The sequence below is a fragment of the Artibeus jamaicensis genome, unplaced genomic scaffold, assembly GCF_021234435.1.
Source record: "Artibeus jamaicensis isolate MK-2021 breed Jamaican fruit bat unplaced genomic scaffold, CSHL_Jam_final contig_585, whole genome shotgun sequence".
Lineage (NCBI taxonomy): Eukaryota > Metazoa > Chordata > Mammalia > Chiroptera > Phyllostomidae > Artibeus > Artibeus jamaicensis.
Window position 1 is genome coordinate 11,148,436 of NW_026521894.1, and position 22,410 is coordinate 11,170,845.

General features: G+C 33.6%; 1 protein-coding gene across 3 annotated transcripts in view; it reads left to right on the forward strand.

Moving 5' to 3' along the window:
* The first annotated feature begins 576 nt into the window (after positions 1–576).
* The window catches only part of LOC119060734 (caspase-13-like), a 31,055-nt gene continuing 9,221 nt past the window's right edge, over positions 577–22,410 (forward strand). Inside the window, exons 1-9 of one of the 3 annotated variants that reach the window (XR_005084649.2) lie at positions 577–678; positions 1,931–2,197; positions 5,566–5,669; positions 6,268–6,441; positions 12,161–12,395; positions 13,489–13,632; positions 14,666–14,772; positions 20,100–20,319; positions 20,536–20,597. Coding sequence is in view for 2 of the 3 variants with exons in the window: in XM_037160978.2 (XP_037016873.2) it covers positions 672–678; positions 1,931–2,197; positions 5,566–5,669; positions 6,268–6,441; positions 12,161–12,395; positions 13,489–13,632; positions 14,666–14,772; positions 20,536–20,634 (1,137 nt within the window). In the remaining variant the exon portion in view is untranslated. Of the gene's footprint in view, positions 679–1,930; positions 2,198–5,565; positions 5,670–6,267; positions 6,442–12,160; positions 12,396–13,488; positions 13,633–14,665; positions 14,773–20,099; positions 20,320–20,535; positions 20,639–22,410 lie in introns of those variants that run through there. The other 2 variants (XM_037160978.2, XM_037160990.2) reach the window with 2 other exon arrangements.

The window sequence follows — 22,410 nt, forward strand, 5'->3', positions numbered from 1 at the left end:
CACCTTTCAGACAAACAGTAAATTTGCGAGAAATTGACAGGACAAAGAAAGTTAGCACTGATGACGAGGGAATTTATGCAAGGTTTGGATTAGGTAGTAAATAGTACAGGCTTTACTAGGTTTGTTTATACAGCCTTTTTGACTCTGGATTTCATAACTCTTTACTAAGGTTGTATCTCAGCCTCCAGGCACAGGGAGGACGTCTATCACATGCAGAGTTTTTTCCTGGGTTTAGAGAGACAAACCAGTTAGAGAGCTCCTCGAACTCCTGCTGCTTTTCAAGTGATTTTAATTCAGAATTATCCGTATGACATTGAAAGATATCTTGAGGCGGCTTGCTCCAACAACTCCAAAAGCATGTTTACAAAGGCAAAAATAATCAAGGGAGAGTACATCAAACTAAAAAGTTTTAATACTGCAAAGGAGTCTCCAAAATAGAAAGAAAAACTACAGGATCCTACCTCTTTCTTTCATAGAAAATTATCCTGAGAGATGACATCCGGGTCTTATTTAAAAAAAAGGCATGCCTATATATATAACCATTCACATGTGCAATGCAATAGTTATGTCGCAAGATGTGAACACACCCTGCCCAACAGGAAAATCCAAGTTGTTCTGAATATTTTTTCTTTGCTTATTTCCTACCTCCTAAGAAGAGAGCCACAGAGGCCATGGCTGGTAATGTTTTCTTTTGCTTTATCAGATTGTATTAATGCAGGTGTTCTGGGGGTCGGAAGAACTAAGAGTCCATGAATGCCCTGTGGGTTCTTGGCTTCCAACAGGAGAGAATTCAAACACAAGACAGCACAGAGTTTAAAGTGAAAGTCAGTTTATTAGTGTAGCAGTGAGACAGAATGGGCTAGTCCACAGGCAGTGAAGTCCTCATTTACTGGGATTTTCTACTTTTATTTAGATGCATTTAATCAAGGGGTAGAATATTCAGTTAGAAGGAGGAATATTCGGGACCTTCCTTGGGAAAGGGGTGATTTCTTAGAGGGGCTACATTAGCTATTTTGTGTCCTTATATGTTCTTTTCATTTCTGATGAAGCGGCTGGCTGCGTTGTTTAGCATGATAATGTATCACAATGAGTGTATATTGAAGCTAGGGGTTACCCTAAAGTTAAATTAGTCCTCATGTTAGGTTGAGCTAGTCTGTGTAGGTTTTAAGCCAAAAATCTGGGCAGTTTGGTCTTCTTGACAGATACCATAGCTTTTGTAGATTGCAGCTGTTCTGCCACACACCCTAACTCAGTATCTTTAGGAGATCTGTCTATCTGGGGCATAAAATTGACTCATTTTTTTAACTAAATTCTATATAGCTTATGTGAGCAATATTTAGTTAGAAAAGAAAGGAAGAAACCTTCATCCTTGATCAAAATATGCCTTTCAGTTTTGAGGCAGAATCCATAAGTTAGTTGGACTTCTTGGTGTTTCAGAGGGAAAAGTAAATGCCAGGAAGGTGTGGCCTTATTTTCTGAGGCTTTGGGTTGTGTGTGTTTATTTTCCCTGAATGCCCAAAGATCCAAACACAGTTGACGTTCAAAATCTGCATGACAATTTTTCCATGATCTATTTTTCCTCAATAAGAGAAATAAGGATGACACAAATGTGGCCATCATTGATTCTTTTTTCCACAAATGTAATCATCAAAGTCATAGCACAGGTGAGACTCCTTGAGTTCTGCCTGTAACTCACCAAAAAAAAACAAGGACAACGGCTTGGATAAGCACAGCTTGGTTTTGACCTTTCTGGGCATGGGCATCCATCGACTTATGAAGAATGAAAGTGATCTTGGATATAGCAAACAATTCATTTTTTGAACCATTTAATCTATAAAGAAGAAATATAGGAAAAAAGAGTATCTCAGTTATTGAGGTAAAAGTGATGTTTCTTAAGTTGTTTGTGTCAATGTTTCTATGTTTCCAACAGATAAGAGACTAAATGAAAAAAGAAAAATATTTGTTGATTCAGTATCTGAAGACACACTTAATAATTTGCTGGATGATGTCCTAAATGAAAAAGTGCTAAACCGAGAGGAGAGTGAAAAAGTAAAAAAGGGAAATGTTACAACTATAGCCAAGGCTCGAGACTTGATTGACTTTGTGATTCCTAAAGGGCCCGTCGCTAGCCAAATATTCATAGACTATATCTGCAAGAGAGATTCCACTCTTGCTTCCAAGTTGGGATTTTCTCCAGGTAAGATTCCTCAGTTTTGTTTAAGGTGTGTCTCAGTTTGTTCTTTTATCTTCACACTCAATATCTGACTTCTTACTCACTTGACAGATAATAGATAATTCACCAGTTCTTAACCTCATATCTCCTCACCTGTAGGCTCCCATTTATTTTCTACAGATGAGGCTGACTTGCTCCCTCTGTTATTCTTTGCTTTGTCCCTGCAAAGTTCTCCCAGTTCTCTGCTTCATGTCTACACTGTATCTTGCTCTCAGTTTGAAGTATCTTTCTATTACAGGATAGTAATTTAGTCCTACAGAAATAGTTTGGAAAACTTTATTCTAATTTTCCTCAGTTAATAAAAGATAAAAACCTGTACTTTGTTCATTGACAGTAGGCCCATGCAGTTCACGAAGGTTCTTGAAGAAAAATTAAAAGCCATTTTCCCAGCCCCTTCTTTCTACTTACTTGATTTAGACTTGGATTTAAGCCATTTCTCTGACCACATGTCCCCTCCTCCACCTAAAATAAAATATGTAAATTATTTTTCCAATAATGAAAGAAATGTGTCATCTCTTCTACAAAAGTAAAGGATCATTGTCTACCCTAATTTTTTTCAGCTGGATATTCTATAAATATTTGCATAGTCTTCATTGCACTAAATCCAAATGTTTTTCTTCAGAAAAAATACAAAATATTAATGACAATAGTGAAGGTGACAGGGTATAAAATAGAGTATTCAATAAAATACCTTCCCATAAATTGAAAAACTGTACCCTCTCATGTTACTAAGGCCAAAGCCCACAATTCCTAATTTGGCACTTTTTCTAGCTCTCTAATCTAGCTTCTATCCCACTTTGCATGGCTCTCCATGTTACAGCGGGTTCCTCCTAATAAAACACCCACGTTCTCTTTTCAAAGGCCTTGTATTAAATGGGTACTAGGACCCAGATTGTTTGTAAAGCAAGTTAGGTAGAAATTTAACCTGAATATTTTGAACTCACTAGTTCATTAATTTATTCATATTTGTCGACAAAAACTTTGAGTAGCTACTATCAACTATTCTTTTTTCACCTTGGGCATTTATAACTTAAAAATAAGACTCACACAGATTTGACTCAAGTGAGGAAGAGGAGGTGACAATTAGAAGTAAAAACTAATTAACACATTTGCAGATATTTATGAAAACTATAAAGAAAAACAGAAGATAATGGGATAGGTTAAAGTAGAAGATGACTAAAATACTACCTATATTAGGTGGTCTATTAAGGTAATGCTAATGATATGAATGACAAAAGCCAGTTTTATATAAGTCTAGGGAAAGGAAACCACAAATAGGGAGGATGGTAAGTGCGAAGGTCCTGAGTAGCAACAGGGTTGTGGTGTTTGAGAAACAGAAAAACCGTAGATGCTGTGAGCAAGAATCAAATGAAGTTAAGTTTAGGCAGTGACTTGATCATGTACATTTTTAAATGATATATTAAAGTCATATGGACATTATTTTAACTGATGAAAGCCATTGGGGTGTTTCATTTAGTGCAGTATCATTTCCCAGAAGGCAAAGTTAATTGTAAAGACTAAGAAATCTCTGGCATTTTAAGTATCTCCCAAAGAATTTGTAAATTGTCCAATGATGTCTATGATTATGACTTAAGTTTTACTTTTGAGGATATTTACATTGGTGTTTTTGCATAATTTTTGTTCTCTTTTACATTTTTATGGTTATTCAAGTACAGTTGTCTCCATTTTCCTGCCACCAGTTTCTCACACCTCCACTCTCCCCCACCTCCCACTCTCAATTCTTCTCCCCTTTTGCTTTGCCCATGGGTCCTTTATACTCATTCCTTGATGACCCTTCCCCTTCTTTCCCCTGTTATCCCTCTCCCCCTTCCCCTCTGGTTACTGTCAGTTTGTTCTTCATTTCAATGTCTCTGGTTATATTTTGTTTACTTGTCTGTTTTGTTCATTAGGTTCTACTTCTAGGTAAGATCATATGCCATTTGTCTTTCATCACCTGGATTATTTCTTTTGGCATCATGTTCTACAGTTCTACTTATGCTCTCATGAAGGGCAGTAGCTCCTTCTTTCTGCTGCATATTATTCCAATGTGTAAAAATGTACCATAGCTTTTTGAAGACTTTGGACTAAGGTATAAAGTACAATTAATAAGTTTCAGAAATGAAGAAAGAGAAAAAAATCTATGTATCTTTTTAAAAGACCATTCTGGTCATTATTATGGCAATGGAATGGAGTAGGATAAGAGTAGATTTAGAAAGGTAACTTTGGGGCTATTTGAACTTTCAGGCCATGTGGGACAATATTGGTGCTGAGAATGTAAAGTTTTCAGAGGGGAGCTGAAAACTGATGTATAGGATATATTTAGGTTGTAGAGTTAAAAGAACATGCTGATGGAATGGATCAGAGAATGAAATGGGTAAAGGGTGAGAGAATGAATAGTAGAATCAAGAAAGACCTCTAGGTTTACATCTTGGGCAAATGAGTGAATAGTGGTGCCATTTATTAAGAAGCATAGCCAAGTGCTGGAAGAAACATAAGTGCCCATCAGTAAATGAATGGATCAAATACTCTTCAGCAGAAAGAAAGAAGGAGCTCCTACCTTTTGTGACAGCATGGATAGAACTGGAAAACATTATGCTAAGTGAAATAAACCAGGCAGTGAAAGAAGAATATCATATAATTCTACCTATAAGTGGAACCTAATAAACCAAATATATAAGCAAGCAAAATATAACTAGAGAAATTAAAATTAAGAACAAATTGACAGTAATGAAAGGGTAAGTAGGAGGAGATAATGGGGGGCAAAAGGGGGAATGGTTTTCAGAAATATCTGTAAAGGACACATGGACAAAACCAAAGGGAGATAGGACCAAGGGGATGGCTGGGATGGGGGGAGAGTGGTGAGGGGGAAATGGAGACAACTGTACTTGAGCAAAAATAAAAAAGAAGTTAAAAAAAAGAAAGAAAAAGAAACGTGAGAGGAAATCAGTTAGGAGGACCTTATTAAATCTCTTTTCTTAGTCTTTACTAGTCACATGTATGGATTTCTACATCTCAGGTAGAACTCATAATTAGATAACTTTCCTCACAAAGGAGCTGTCTCTCTTGCCTAACCATAATTCATTTGTTAACAAAATATTGGACAAAACTATAACACTTATAAGCTAAGATGTCTTCTTGTAATTTTTTTCCATTTTTCAAGAGAATGGGAGTAAAAGATAGAAAACTGTACTTGAACAATAATTAAATAAAAATAGAATGACTGCCTTTCTCCATAATGGTTTCTAGGGGATATCAAATACAGGTCCCAATAAGAGAGCCATTTATCAGATATCTCAATTCTAATTATACCATGTGTTTTAAAACTGTTACAGAAGTCCCTGTTCAAAGAGAGTCAGAATCCAAAGATTCCATAGATCAACTCATACTTTGCCCTCATGAAAAATTCCTGGAACTATGCCAAAAGGAGGCTGGAATGGTAAGACAATAAATGCATGGAATGGGGGTAAAATGAAGTAGAAATGTTCTTTACATAATTTTCCTTATGATGTCTTAAGCCACTAAAATAATTAAAAAATAATTATAGATAGGTAATTTCATTCTATTAAGAGAATTATATAGGCAATAAGTTAATAATGATGCAATGTATCATGAAACCTACATATCCCTTATATAGACATGTGGGTTTAATTATGATCAGTATAGACAAATAGGTATGTTTTTAATGTTCAACAGTGAGAAAGGATCTTAAATATTAGCTGTTTTAGTTAAGTGGAAAATAGAGAGAAAATATTCTAGTGCATTCCACAAAACCATTTCATAAAATGTCCACATCTGTTCTTGCTCACCAGTCTGAGATTTCACTCTTTTAATCATAGCCAAATTAAAGTCCCTTGTCCATTTCCCACTGCTTTCTTTCAAAAACTCCATCTCCTATCAACTAGTAGAGAGTAAATAATTAGCTCTGGCAAAAGTTAGCAGATAAATGATAGCTGTCATAACCTTGAGAGAGTAACTGGGTATACTGTGGATATGAGGAAAACATATAATGCATTTAACTTGACTTCGTTGTGCAGATTTATCCAATAAGAGAGAAGGAGGGCCGCACTCGTCTGGCCCTCATCATCTGTAACACCAAGTTTGACCACCTACCAAGGCGTAATGGGTCCAACCATGACATCATTGGAATGAAGGGGCTGCTTGAGAACCTGGGCTACAGTGTGCATGTGGAAGAGAATCTCACAGCCAGGGTAAGAGTCTCTTCCCTGTGCAGTACATATAAACTTACATGCCCCTACACCTCTAATGACTTGCTTTGTAATTTGAGGTCATTTATTTACATTGTCTGAATCTTGCTTTCATTAATTTAAAATAAAAAAGTTAAAGGTGGTATTTGTAATTATCTATACTTCCTGTGAGTGGTATGTATACATATGCATGTGCATATATATGTACCTTCATATATATTTCAGCCACAATTCTGTCATTATTCTTGTGGTTATTTTTATTATTTTTAAACCAAAAACTGTTCACTTTACTTTCTGTAGGACTTACACACACATGCGCACACACACACACACACACACACACACACACACTTTGTTCCAGAATGTGGTGACAGCTGGAGAAGGCAATCAATCACACAGAAGGCACTGTAATTATAGAAGACACAGCCACTGTGGAGAGTAATCCTCTCTTCTATTAATCTCCAATTTTTTAAATCTCCTACTAGTGCCTCCTATTGGCCAAACACCATTTGAAGCATGTTGACAAAAAAGCTCAATAGGTCCATGATCCAGAGAGCCACACACTAAAGAAGATAAGAACAATAAATTGATTTAAGGATTGGAATTAAAAAATAATCAACGGAGCAAAGTGACATCAGAGAAGAAGTGCCAGAATTCTATCACTCTCTCCATCTGCAGAAGAAATGTATTGACAGAAACAGTCTGAAGTAACTATGTTGGAATTCTGGAGTTTATGTGAACATGTGCAACTTCTAGGGAAGATTTTGGCCAATAAGTTGACAGTAATTTAGTCAGTTTGAGCTGTGAGTACAGTAGTGACTACTGATTGCTCACTCCCCAATCCTGTGGTAGGCACTTATGGGGACTACATTTATGGCACTACCTGATGGATCTACCTTCAGTAATAAGGACATTCTCCTCCAAATATCAGGGTCTGTGTTCTGAATATATTTCTAACTTAGATTGTTGTGTGGTAGGCACAGAAGCTGGATGCCATTGTTTCAATACCCACAGACTTAAGTAGCTTCTGGAAGATTTAAAGAGCTGTAGCTTTTCCTTCATTTGTTTGTTTTTGACATTCAAAACCAATTGTGAATATGGGAGGATTTAGAAAGCAATCATTTATGCTCAGGTATTCAAAAAGTACCTGAGAAAACCAAGCTTTCAGTTTATGCTAATATCTGGTACATAGATGCACTAAATTAACACTAATACTAATTACTAATATTAATAAACAGAAACACTAAAACTGCAAATCCCAGGGTAAGGGGAGAAACTGACATATGAAGCTACAATAAAATTAAAATATCCAGTTTTTAGCGAAAAGATCACAATGCACATGAGGATGCAGGAAAGCACAGGTCATTCAAAGGAACAAAAGAAAAAGAAACACAATCATCTATGAGGAAGCCCCGACTTATTAATAAAGACTTTAAACAACATTAAAGATGCTCAAAAGTTAAAGGAAGGAATTATGAAAAACAAGAATAAGATAAGTAAGCATATTAATAAAGACATGAACATTATGAAAAGAAGCTATAAAAGAAATTCTGGAGTCGGAAGGTATAATTAAGTGGAACAGAAAAATAAGCATGAAAAATCAATGAAACTAAAACTTGGTTCTTCAAAAAAAATAAACAAAATTGACAAATTTTTAGCTGAATTTACAAAGACAAAAAGAAAAATAAGATCCAAAATGAAGGAGGAGACATTACTTCTGTAATTATGGAAATAAAAAGGATTATAAAAGAGTACTGTATATAAATATCTGTTAACACAAAGAAGTGGGTAATTTAGATGAAATAGAAAAATTTTTAGAAACAAACAACCTAATAAGACTAAATCATGAAGATATAGAAAATTTAAAAATAATCTATACCAGGAGAAGATTCCTAATAAAGAAAACTCAAAACAAATAAAAGTCCCGGACCAGATGTTTTCATTGCTGAATTCCAGCAAACATTTAAAGAAGAAATAACACCAGCCCTTCTCAAAGTCTTTGAAAAATAATGAAGAGAAAGAAACAGTTCTTAACCTTCTACAAGGCCAGAAGTATTCCCATACTGAAACAGATAAAGACATGACAAGAAAAAAAAATACACAGTAATATCCCTGATGAATATAGATGTAAAATTCTCAACAAAATAATATTGAATGGAATATTAAAAGGGTATTTATGCTGAGCAAGTAGAAGTTGTTCCAGTAATGTAAGAGTGTTTTGACGTAAGAAAATAAATCCATGTAATACATCATATTAATAAAATGAAGGGGGAAACACAATCTCAATTGGTACATAAAATTATATATGAAAATACCCAACATTCTTTCATGATAAAAACTTCCAGAAAACTAGAAATAAAGAAAAAATGATATGCATGAAAAAGGGTATTTATGAAAAACTCCATGGTGAAAGGCTGAAATATTCTCACTGATATCAGGAAAAATACAAGGGTAACTACTTTCACTGCTGCTATTTTTACATCACCATAGAAGTTTTAGAAAGAGCTATCAAACATAAAGAAGTAAATAGATATCCAAATCATACATGAACGGGTAAAATTGTCTCCATTCACAGATGACATATTCTACATATAGAAAATTCCAAAGAATTCACAAGAAATCTACTAGACTAAAAAACAAATTTAGCAAATTTGCAGAGTAGATCAACACATATAAAAATTTGTTGTTTCTATATCCCAGCAATCCATACCTGAAAAGAAAATTAGGAAAGCAATTTTATTTACAGTTAACACCTACAATTTATACCTAGAAATAAATCTAACAAAAGAGATAAAAACTTGTACAGTGAAATGTAAAAAACACTTTATGAAAGAAGTTAAGGAAATCTAAATAAGTAAAAACATAACACTTTTTAATAACCTATTTTTATAACACTTTTATTAAGATGTTGATACTAGTCACAGTGATCTAAAGATGCAACATGATCTCTATCAAAATTCCAACAACCTGTTTTTTTTGTTTTTTAGAAATAGAAAAACTAATGCTCAAATCATAGGGAATTTAAAGGAGACTCAAATAGTCAAAGCTGTTTGGAAAAAGAATGAAGTTGGAGGACTCATACTTCTCAACTTTGAAGTGAACTACAAAGCTACAGTAACTAATACAATATGCTAAGAGCATAAGGACTGACATATAGATCAATGGAGTATAATAGAGTATCCAGGAATAAAACGTCATATTTATGGTCAATTGATTTTTGACAAGGGTTCTGAGACTATTGAAAAGGGGAAAAAGTCAGCAAGTGGTGTTGGGTAAAAGGGATATGCTAAAGATTCACATGCTAAAGGATAAAGTTGGACCCTTAATTTACATCATATATAAAATTAACTCAAAATAAATCAGAGTACTAAAATGGTAGAACTCTTAGTATAAAACCTTGAAGAAAGTCTACAACATCATATTGGAAACAACTCCATGAACTGTCACAAAAAAACTGACAACAAAAGATAAAGTGGACTTCTCAAAATTAAGAACTGTTTTGCCTTAATGAATACAATCAATTAAGTGAAAGGATAACATTTAATGGGGCAAAATGGTGATGTATCTTATATCTGATAAAGAACTAATATTCAGAATAGATAAAACACTTCTAAACTCACCAATACTTGCAGTTACTGCCTGTTGAACATGGTGCTGGCAGTGGGTTTGTCACATATGGCCTTTATTATGTGTAGGTATGTTCCCTCTATTCCCACTTTGCTGAGAGTTATTATCACAAATGGGTGCTGGATTTTATCATAAGCTTTTTCCGCATCTATTGGTATGATAATATGGTTTTTTACCCTTCATGTAATTTATGTGGTGAATCTCATTTATTGATTTTCAAATGTACCAACCTGATATTTCAAGCATAAATCCCACTTGATCATAATGCATGGTCTTTTTGATGCATTGCTGTATTTGTCTTGCAAATATTTTGTTGAGGATTTTAGCATCTATGTTCATCAGGGACATTACCCTATAATTATCAGAGAAATGTAAATTAAAACTACAATGTGATATCATCTCATACCTGTCAGAATGGCTATCACCAATAAGTCAACAAAAAGTGCTGGCGAGGATGTGTAGAAAGGGGAAAGCTTTTGCACTGTTTGTGGGAATGCAGACTGGTGCAGCCACTATGGAAAGCACCAGGGAGATACCTCAAAAAGTTAAACACAAATCTGCCCTTGACCCAGTGATCCTACTTCTGGGAATATATCCAAAGGAACACAAAACCCTAACTTGAAAGAACGTAAGTATCCTTGTGTTCATTACAGTGTTATTTACAATTGCCTAGATAGATGAGTGGATGAAACAACTATAGACACTTACACAATAGACTACCACTCAGTCATAAAAAAGAAGAAAATTTTACCCTTTGTAACAGTATGGGTGGACCTTGAGAACATTATGCTAAGTGAAATAAGCCAGTCAGAGAAAGACCAATAGCATATGATTTCACTCATATGTAGAATCTAATGAATAAACTGAACTAACAAGCAAATAAAGACAGAGTCATAGATAGAGGGCAGGATGAGAGCTAAGGGGGGTGAAGGTTAGGGAGTGGAGGAATTGAGCAAAAATAAAAAGGACTTATGGACATGGACAACAGTGGTGTGATTGCATGGGGGAGGGGAGTATAAGGAGGCTGAATGGTAATGGAAAAATACAATAAAAATTTGTAAAACCCAAAACAAGTCAAAAGCAACTCAATTTAAAAATAAGAAAAATATCTGAATAGTCATTTTTCTAAAGAAGATATAGAAATGTTCAACTATTGGGGAAGTTTAAGTCAAAAGAACAATGAGCTAATACTGCACACCCACTAGGTAGGCTATTAGAAACATACACACTCACACACCATTATAGGTATCAGCAAGGATGTGGTGAAACTGGCAACCTGTCTATTATTGATAGAACTATAGAATAGTGCAGCCAGTGTGGAAAACAGTTTGGTAGTTTCTCAAAGTGTTACACCATTATACAACCCATCAACATATACTCCTAGGTATATGTCCAAAAGAAGTGAAAGCACAGACTAGAACATATTTGTATATAAATTTTCATAGTAGCATTAACCACAATAACTAAAATGTGGAAACAATCCAAGTGTCCATCAACAACTGAATGGATAAACAAAATACAATATATACTTATAATGGAATACTATTCAGCTATAAAAAGGAATGAAATTTTGATATGTGAATGGTTCTTAAAAACATTATGTTTATTGAAATAAGTCAGATACCGAAGAGTAACAGCTATTATATAATTCCACTTATCTGTACATAGGATATGCAAATTCACAGGAAAAGTTATCAGAATAAAGGTTACCCGTGGTTAAGAGATGAGATAAAGTGAAGTTATTTTGTGGTGGGTAGAGGTATTGTTGGGCATGATGAAGTTTTCTGTATAGATAATTGTGATGCTTGTAGAACACTATAAATGTATTTAATGCTACTTAATTATACCTATGAATGTTTAAAATGGTAATTACCATAGCATGTATATTGTGACATGTTTGCCAGAATTATTCTAGTAACTATGACATTAAGAGCAACAACAGCAAAATAACAATAATAATGGCCACTCTGAGCATCTTCTATATATTGGCCACTTTAAAGTGCCAGGCAATTGTCACTTATTCTTTCTATTCCTCAAAGCATCAGTGATAGAAAGGGGTATTATGATCTGATGTTTAAAGGTTACCCTTTTTCAGGAGATGGAGTCAGTGTTGGAGGCATTTGCTGCCCGCCCAGAGCACAAGTCTTCAGACAGCACATTCTTGGTGTTCATGTCTCATGGCATCCTGGATAGAATCTGTGGGACTCTGCATAATAATGACAAATCAGATGTGCTACATTATGACACCATATTCCAGACTTTCAACAATCGAAACTGCTGCCATCTTAAGGATAAACCCAAGGTCATCATCATTCAGGCCTGCAGAGGTGGTAAGTTCTGATGGGGTCTACAGGTCAGGGAAGCATGTATTATGCAAAGTTTTACTGGGTGTTTTATATCTAGTGAAAATAATTTTGTGCTTCACTTTTATGATTACACTGAATATACTTCTCTGTAGAGAATATCTAGTGATGATAATAGAGAGACTGATACACAAATAAATGTAAATGCCATCCACTGTCAGTGAACCACAGGAAGTGTTGATGATATTAATGTTAACTCTAAATTATCTTTATGTGAAATTTTTAAAATCATGGCATAAAATGACTTTAATTTCAACACTTGCTAACCAAAATTTTTGAATCTCTGACCTGATAAGTAAAAATATTTATGATGTATTTTTGATGATGGTGAGGGATTAAAATGTAACACAATGCTAAGTAAGTAATAGTATCCATACACCAAATTTTACATATTATATAATTCTATTTGCATATAATAAGAAGAAGGCAGAGCATAGGGATAAAATCAAATCAATGATTGTCAGAAGTGAAGGATGGAAGGACTACTATTGGTTGCAGTGGTAATTACATGAATATATAGTTAACAAAAACAGTGAAGCTGTACACTTGAAAAGTGAATTTTACTGTATGTAAATTATACTTCAATGAATAAAAACATAATTATGGCATCACTTTCTGCCATAGATACTTTAGCTCAATCTTAAATATGATTATATCAATTGTGGAATGGCTTAGAAGGAAAAAACAACAATGGGAAAGAAAAAATTGTTTTAGAATCTTGTGTCTGTTGTCAAATTGAGCAGATATTTCCTTCCACGACTTTGCAATGTTATTTTACTATCATTAAACCAAAAACTGATTACTTTACTTAGGAATAATCAATAGTAGTTTATAACACCTTTACTCTCCCTGATCAATAGGCATGTTCCAAGTCCAGATGGTAGTTGCTATTCATGACACCCTGTTAGATGTGAGTAGAGATAATGTTGTATTAGGCCAATCCTGTATGTGTGTGATTAATTGGAACACCTTCATTAAGAGCTTCCTATTTATTTAGTTGTCAAAGAATTGCTAAAATGGGTCTAGCTGTTAATAACATAACAAGACGATGTTGCCCCAGGAAACAGTGGAGAGGTGTGGGTCAGTGACTCACCAAAGGCCATGGCAGACAGCTCTGCACAATCTTCAGAGGACCTGAAGGATGATGGCGTCCACAAGACCCACGTGGAGAAGGATTTTGTTGCTTTCTGCTCCTCAACTCCACGTATGTGTCTTTTACTTGTAGGCAAGGTTTTGTGGGAATTAGGCCTCCCTGCCTTCATAATTTGGCTCAGTATTCTAGGGAATACTGTTGTGAGTATGTGAAACACAAACTTTATTATTGTATTCTTATTTGTTAATTCTTGTATCAATTATGCATATTGCAGCTATAAATCTACTTGTGTAGATATGTATGTATATACATGTATATGTATGTATATGTATATGTGTATATACATGGTCTCTAACATATCTCTGTAAGCTAAATACTATTATGTCATTCACAAGATAAGGAAAAACTAAAGCTCACAAAAACTGTATCAATTGCCTGGATAAACAATGGTAGTATTTAGATATAAATCCAAGTCAGTTTGACTATGAAGTTTAGGCTGATTTAAATAACCCAACAAAAATAATAGAGTAGCTATATCACTTAAACATTTAAACCATTTCAGAAACATGTAGACTTTTGTGTCCAGGAATGTACTACTGAAATACCAGAAGAGAGCAGTCTCAGCAAAAGCAGTCTCTGTTCGCAGTTGATCTAAGAATTGAACCAACCAGTGTTAACTAAGGGAGAGCACCTTCAGGGTGACCGGCTGCCTGCTATTAATGGTGTAAGCATTGGTGATTCAATGGTGGTCATTGAATCATCTTCTGTGCCAAACAGATGTGTGTTCAATAACTGCTCCATCACTCTGCAGCTGTTGAGCCTTGAAAAAATTTTAAGACTAAGTGAGAGAATATTTGCTAGAAAATATAATCTATAGAATCAGTTTAAACACATCAGTATTTGATTTTGAACCACAGAACTATGATTCTAGAATTCTGTTATTTCATCTGAGATGCTGTTAACCCATAATACATAGTATCTTTTATGGTTCAACCTAAGTCCACCATGTTCCTTTGTATATAAAGCCAGTCACAGGATTTTGAGTCTTTGTTTTTTCTATATGCTTAAGTCTGTGTAGAGATATTGAAATCTTTTACCCTTGCAAAAGCTGTAACTCAAAAGTTATAATTCCCTTTATGCACAGATAATATTTCCTGGAGAAGAGAAAGTGGTTCTCTCTTTATCACACAACTCATACATTATGTTAAAAAATATTCTTGGTGTTGTCACCTGACAGAAATATTTGTGATGGTAAGTAGCATATTGTCTAGTAAATATTTATTTATTCATAGATAAATTAAAATGTATATGATAACCCTCCTGAATATTTTATTAAAGTTATGGAATATTATTCACACTGTAGCACACCTTGCTTTTTAATTATTTCCAAAGAACTGAGTTCTAGTAGGTAAAAAATCTAATACATGCTAAGCTTCTATATTCAAAATATTAAAGGTCTGAGAGATAAGGAAGAAGTAAAGAGGATTATTGAATACAGAATATTATAGCACAAATATAGCCTATGAAGATAACATGCAGTATGGAATAATATTTACTTAAATACTCATATTATAGAAAAAGTTTTGTATAAAATGTATATTTGATAAATATCTATTGGTTTTCTTTTTTTATTCTCACTCAAGGACATTTTTTTCCTATTGCTTTTAGAGAAAGAAGAAGGGAGATAGAGAGAGAGAAACATTGATGAGAGAGAGACATCAATTGGTTGCTTCCTGTATGCACCCCAACTGGGTGGATGGAATCTGCAACCTAAGTATGTGCTGTGACCAGGAATGGAATCAATAAGCTTTCAGTTTTCAGGATAGTCCAACCAGTTGAGCCATACTGGCCAGAGCTATAGGTTTTCTGTATAAATAAGAAGTAGAGCTGCCTGGTACAGGTAAAATAGTTAAAGAAAAAAAGCAGACACAGTCTCTGCTTTTATAGCTAATATTCTAGGAGGAAACATAAGTAGTAAAAACCACATTATTCAAAATATTTCATTTCCAATATCCAGGGGAAAGAATAATAGTGTTCCATGAGAGAGAATAAGAAAAAAATTCTATGTTACATATTGTCACCTGTGAAGTGTAAGTTTGATAAAATCAAGCAATTCTGTGTGCTTTGGACTGGCATTAAAAGTATTCATGGTTCATTGAAAGAGAGACCTCATAAAATGGAAAATTAGTAAAAAAAATCTGAAGTAAGGTCATAGGGATGATATTTGGGTGGGTGCTTCCACATCTTGGCTATTTCAAATAATTCTAGGTGCCTATTGATAGATGGATGGATAAAAAGGATATGGTACATACATACAATGGGCTGTTAGCCATAAATAAGAATGAAACCTTCACATTTGTTACATGAATGATCCTACAAGATATTATTCTAAGCAAAAGTCAGAGATAGAAATACACATACCATATGATTTTACTTATATGTGAAATAAAAAACAGCAAAATGAAACAAACTTATACAACAAACTGATTCCTGCCGGACAGGAAGGGAGTGGGGGAATGGGCAAAAAAGGTGAAGGGGATTAAGAAGCACCACCTGCCAGTTACAAAATTAGTCATGAGCATGCTAGTATAGTATAAGGAATATCGTCAAAAATATTGTGAAAACTATATATGGTGCCAGAAGTATAGTAGGTTTCTGGGGATCACTTCATCAGTTATTCAAACGTCTAATCACTATTATGTACACTTGAAACTAATATAATAGTTTATGTGAATTATAATTTAAAGATAAACTTTACAAAAAGAATTTGGGATGGGAATCTCAGAGAACTAAAAGGATCAGTTAGTTCTTGGTGAGGAATGGAAGAGAAAAATCTTCAAGGTTAAGGTCTCTAGGGCATAAACCCTGGCATGAAAATTTGTAGTTAAAATCTAAGAGTCAGAGAGGCCTGCTTTTAGCAAAGATAACCTAATGAAGAGTAGATTTAGACTCTTGTCTAAAAGAAAAAAAAGAAAAACCAAAACCAAATACATGCAGCAACAGTTTTTTAACACACTAGACATCAGGCAATGAAGAATACTGATTTCTGAGAAATAACAAGCAAACAACAGTGAGACCTAAAATTACATTAACTTGCTGTTTTGATAGAGTTTCTAGGCCACTGCACAGGGAGGCAAAAACAAGACAGAACCTGGTGGATTCATACAGTTGAAGAGACAGAGCTGATAGTCTAGGGAGAACAAAATGGTTTGAGTTCACAGAACAGAATACCAAAGAGAGATCTATGCAAGGAAAGAATTCTGGAGATCTTCAGAGGGTCCCTATGAAGTATTTAGAAAAGCATGCTCAGTGTGTGTATGTAAACTACTGAGTTGGGGAAAAAAAAACTACCGTAATGTATTAAAGGAAAAAATACTATGGTACTCATACATAGCTTGGGATAGTGCCCACTGAAACCATCCTGATTGGGAAAATATTTTGCTTTGTATGCAGTCTATTCAGGGAGGTCTTACCTAAGTCATAAGGAATAAAGGACTCTGAAATAAATAATTCTTTGGTCATTCCAAACAGATCTAAAACCAATACCCAAGAGGACCAAACTGTTCCCAAGTAACGCACTGAATCCAAGAACAAAACACAAAAATATACACAAAAATATTCAGCACTTGAAAATATAATATTCAAAATATATGACATCAAATAAAAATTACCAAGTATGGAAAGAATCAAGGAAAATAAAACCCATCATCAGCAGAATAATCAAAACTGAATAATAACTGGCACAGTTATTAGGAGTAACAGAAAAGCACAATAAATAGTATTCCATATGTTATATAAGTTAAGTAGCAGCATGGAATATAATAAAAGATCTAAATTTTATTTTGAGATAGACAAACTAGAAAGTGTAAGCTAAAAATACACTGAATAGGATTAGTAGCAAATTAGATATTATAAAAAAACAAATAATGAACTTGAAATAATGCAAGATGAATCACAGAAAACAACAAAAATACAATAAAAATAAACATAGCATCAATGAACTGAGAGATCAGTTCCAAAGACCTAAGATACATTTAAGTTGTGTCCTAAAGGGAAAGGAAAAAATAATATTTGAAGAAAGAATAGCTAAATTTTCTTTAATTGTAATGAAATCTATAAATGTATAGATTTAAGAAGGATAACAAGCCTGAAGTATTAAACATGTAGAATAAATGCGGCAGGCCCATATTGGTCTAAATTTTCTAAACCATTGGTAAAGATATTCCTAAAAGTAAAAAGAATAAAAGAGACAAAATACAGAGAAATAAAGTAAATACCGAAGCAGATTATCAGAAACAATTTGTGCTAGAAAATGGCAGTGAAGACACAAAAAAGCCATCCTAAAACTCTAAGTTCATAAAAACATAAAATTATTTTTATAAACAAAGGCAAAGTACAGACTTGTCAGCCACACTGAAGCTAAAATATTACATCGCCAGCAGATGACACTACAAGAAATGTCAGCGGAAGTTAATCCACAGAAGAAAAGTGATACCATATGAAAATACAGATTTATAAAAGGGGATAAAAACACTGAAAATAGTATCTACATGAGCCAATATACATGTTTTCCTTTAAAAACTTTCCTTAAGAGAAAATTTGATTGTTTAAACAAAAGTGATAACACTTGTGGTGAGATTATGATGTTAAATTTATGTATTATAAACTGTGAATAAGATGAATAAGAACAAAAATAAGAGATTATAGCTAATAATCTAACAAAGGCCATAAAACACAGTTATAACAATACTTAACTAGACAGCACAAAAAGGAAAAAATAACAGATAGTATATATTTCTTAGAGTAGCAAAATTTAAACCTAACTTTATTAACAACCGTATTAAATGTAGATGGTCTAAACACACCAATTACATATTAGACATAAAGACACTACGTAAAAAAGAGACAAATATATGCTCCACACATCAAAAACACTTTATAAATAATGAGACAAATAGGTTAAAAGTACAATGATGGGAAAGTGTACTATATTAACTCTAATCAACAATAAACTGGAATAGATTATTAGATTCAGGTATAAAGTAAATTATGTATCAGAGAATATTAGCAGAATAAAAATGTGTAGAAAGGTAATATCAATTGATGGAACAAATATAATTCTAAATACTTAGGCACTTAAAATGATTTTAATATACAGGAAGCAAAAATAGAAGAAACTGCATGGAGAAATAGACAAACCCAGAGCCAGATATTTTATTATGCTTCTTTGAATAATTGATGAGAAAAGGGCGCAAAAATCCAAAGAAGATCTAGAAGATACGAACAACATAAACAACTTGACCCAGCTGTTATGGTTAGAGCATTCCAATCAGCAGTAGTAGAATTCACAATTCTTTCAAGTGTATATGGAATATGTACCAAATAAACTGTCGTTTGGGACATAAAACAAGTCTCGATGATTCTAAAGTGTTTCAAGTAATACAAAATATATTCTTTAAACTATATGAAAACAAATTAAATGTCAATACTGGGAAGATTAGAAATTCCACAAATATTTGAAATTTTTAGTAGACATTTCACATACACACAAAACTCATAGCAAATTAATATGTATAAAGATGTTCATAAGTAATGAGAAAGAAAGCAAATTAAAACTAAAATAATTAAAATAAATACCATGTTAGTGAATAAATTAAAAAGACAGAACACACATTTATTTGGGAAAATATTTCAAAAGATTCTCAAATAGGTAATCATGCACCTACCACATAATCCAACTCTTTCTTTTCTACATATTTACCCAAGAGAAAAGGAAGTATAGGATCACAGTCAAATACTTAAATATGAATATTTGTAACAGCTGTATTTGTAGTAGCTCAAACCAGAAATAAATTAAATGCCCACTAACAGTTGGAAGAACAAGTAATTGATGGTGTATTGTATTTATACAGTGGACTACTACTCAGCATTAAAAAGGAACAAACTATTAAGGTATATATTTTCATGGGTGAATTAAAAGTAATTATGCTGAGTAGAAGAGTGAAATAAAAAACTCTACCTACTTTAGGATATTATTTATATGAAATTCTAAATAATACAAACTAACCTATGTTGACAAATGTAGGTTATAAAGTATTCATTACTCGCTTGAAAATGTGTGACGGGGTGCTTTTAGAGAAGAAGGTATTGTCAAAGTTCATGGAAAAACTTTTGAAGGTGATGGACCTGTTTATTACATTAATTGAGGTGATAATTTACTGGTATACATATATGTCAAAATTTATGCAATTGTTCACTTTGAATATGTGCAGTTTATTATATGTCATATAGTACTCTTATTTTTTCAAATCTGGGGATCAGAAAGAGAGTTAATTGGATAACTGAGGTTAGTGGGTATGTTCATTTGCTACAGCTGACATAGTTAAACAACAGTAACTTATTTCTCACAGTTCTGGAGGCTGGAAGTGCAAGATCAAGGTGTCGACAGGGTTGGTTTCTTCCGAGGTGTCTTCTTGGCTTGCAGATTGCCTCCTTCTTGCTATATCCTCACATGATCTTTTCTCTGTCTCTTTATGTCCAAATTTCTGTGTCTCCTTCATTTCTTCTTCTTCTTATAGAAGACATTAATCATATTGGATTTGAAATACCCTAACGGCCTCATTTCAGCTGAATCACCACTTGAAAGGCCCTATCTTTAAATCGGTCACATTCTGAAATATGAAGAGCTATGGCCTTAACATAAGGAATTTGGGAAAACACAAAGCCTAGAAGTCAATACTGGGAAGATCTCTGGACCTTGAGTCTTATGTTTTGGATTAAGTGGAAGTTTATTTAAAGGTAATTTTAGGCTCTGATTTACGATATCGGGTTATGGGTGTGAATGGGGAGTTGACAGCATGATCAAGGGCTCAGTTCCTTTGTAGGATTGTTATAAACCTTTGACATCTCTACAGGTATCCTCAACTCCATCCATCCTCATAATGGTGAATGGTATAATGGGTTCTGTGCTCTCTGCTCAAGTGGCAGGACCTAAAACTTTCGTTGTATTTTCAGGTTCAACGATCATTTGAAGAACCAGGTGTTAAAGCCCAGATGCCTACACTTGAAAGACAAACTATGACCCGATATTTTTACCTCTTTCCAGGCAATTAAAATAGTAAGTACCCATAGCTAATATTAGCAAATCAGAAAACCAACCAAAGCAGTGAACAGAGTGGTGACAGATTATACACAAATAAACTACACAATATTTAGTGTTTGTTGCTGTACTCTTGCCTTCTAATATCTATCAAAAGTAAATTTCATCTTTTGGTCATGGTCCAGTGACTGGTATTTTCTTTTTGCCATAAATAATGCAAGAACTAGGCCAAAAATAACTTCAAATGGTGTTATTAGGTATTGGACAATATGAAGTTAGGGACTCCTTGTGCTAAGAGAAGAAAAACACATAAAGAGGAGGTAAACCATAAAATTATGCCTATATCATACTGTATTATGCTAGAACAAAATTTCCATTACAAAGTGCAAGGATGGAAAACAAGCAAAATACAGCAGAATCATGAGAAGACAGAACTCAATTTCAGGGAGGTTGAAGCAGCTGAAATGTGAAAAATTAAATTGTAGAAGTGACAGGTATAAGCAGAGAAAGACCTTGGAATAGCTAGAGTGGTCCTTTGAGTCTCTGAATGAATACCAACCTCCACTTTTATAGAATGATCAGGAGCCCACTGTTTAGGAATTGTATAATCAATAATCCATATGATTTGCACAGCATTGGTAGATATTTGAGTTTTAACTATGCCAAATAGATAGGGCTCAGTGGACACTCAAATCAATAAGTAGTTACCACAGTGGTCACCCCTTTGTAGTGGAAGTAAAACATCCTGGGATAAAAGCAGTTCTAGACCTTCCTTACCAATGCTTTAAAAATAAGTCTTGAAATAATGAAACTGATATACAAATAAACAGAATTTCTGCTAAAGCAAGTGTCAATACAAATCTTTAATTCCAAATGCATAAATATGTAATATCTTAAATATATATCTGGCAACATATGAAAAACTACTACACATTTAAACAATCATCAAAGTGTTACTTGATACCACAGAAGAGTTATCAAATATAAATTGACAAAAATTATGAAATTAGATAAATACTTTAAAAGAATATCAAAAGTGGGCTTGGTGATATTAAGAAAACCATAATCATAAAGAGAGATAATGAAATACATTGAAAACTCCAAATTGAATCTGAAGTGCTTAAAAAGATAATAAATGAAGTAAAGATTTATTAGATATACTTAACTGCATAATAAAAATGTTGAAAATAAACAGAAATTAAAATCTTAGCAATTGAAACTAGTCAAGCTATAGCACACAGGGAAAGAGAACAGTAGTCTGTGGGATAATAAAAGGTGATTTAACAAATATCTAGGTAATTGGATATCTAGAAGGAGAGGCCACAAATATTCAAATAAATAATTTCCAGCATATTTTTAAAAATATTAAAAATTATGAACTCATAGAATTAAAAATAAATTAAATTCCCAAATTCTGGTAAATTTTTTAAGCCACAGGAGAAGGACAAATTACATATAGGGGAACAAACACTTAAAAATGACTACAAACATTGTCAGGAAAATTGCAACACAGAGTACAGTGAAATATCAATTTTTAAAATACTAAAGGGAAAATAGCCTAGACTACTGTTTCCAGCAAATGTTATTTAAAAATAAAGATGAAATACACTTACAAACCCAAACAAAATAAGAGAGGTAATACAGCACACCTATGGTGCATAAAGAAATGAGAAGAAAATGCAGACAAAAGAAATTCTTCAGGTGTGAGACAAATGGCCCCAGGAAATTTACATCCACGCAATGAGAAGCCCCATGCTTTTTAAAGACCTTTTATTTTCATTAAAAAATTA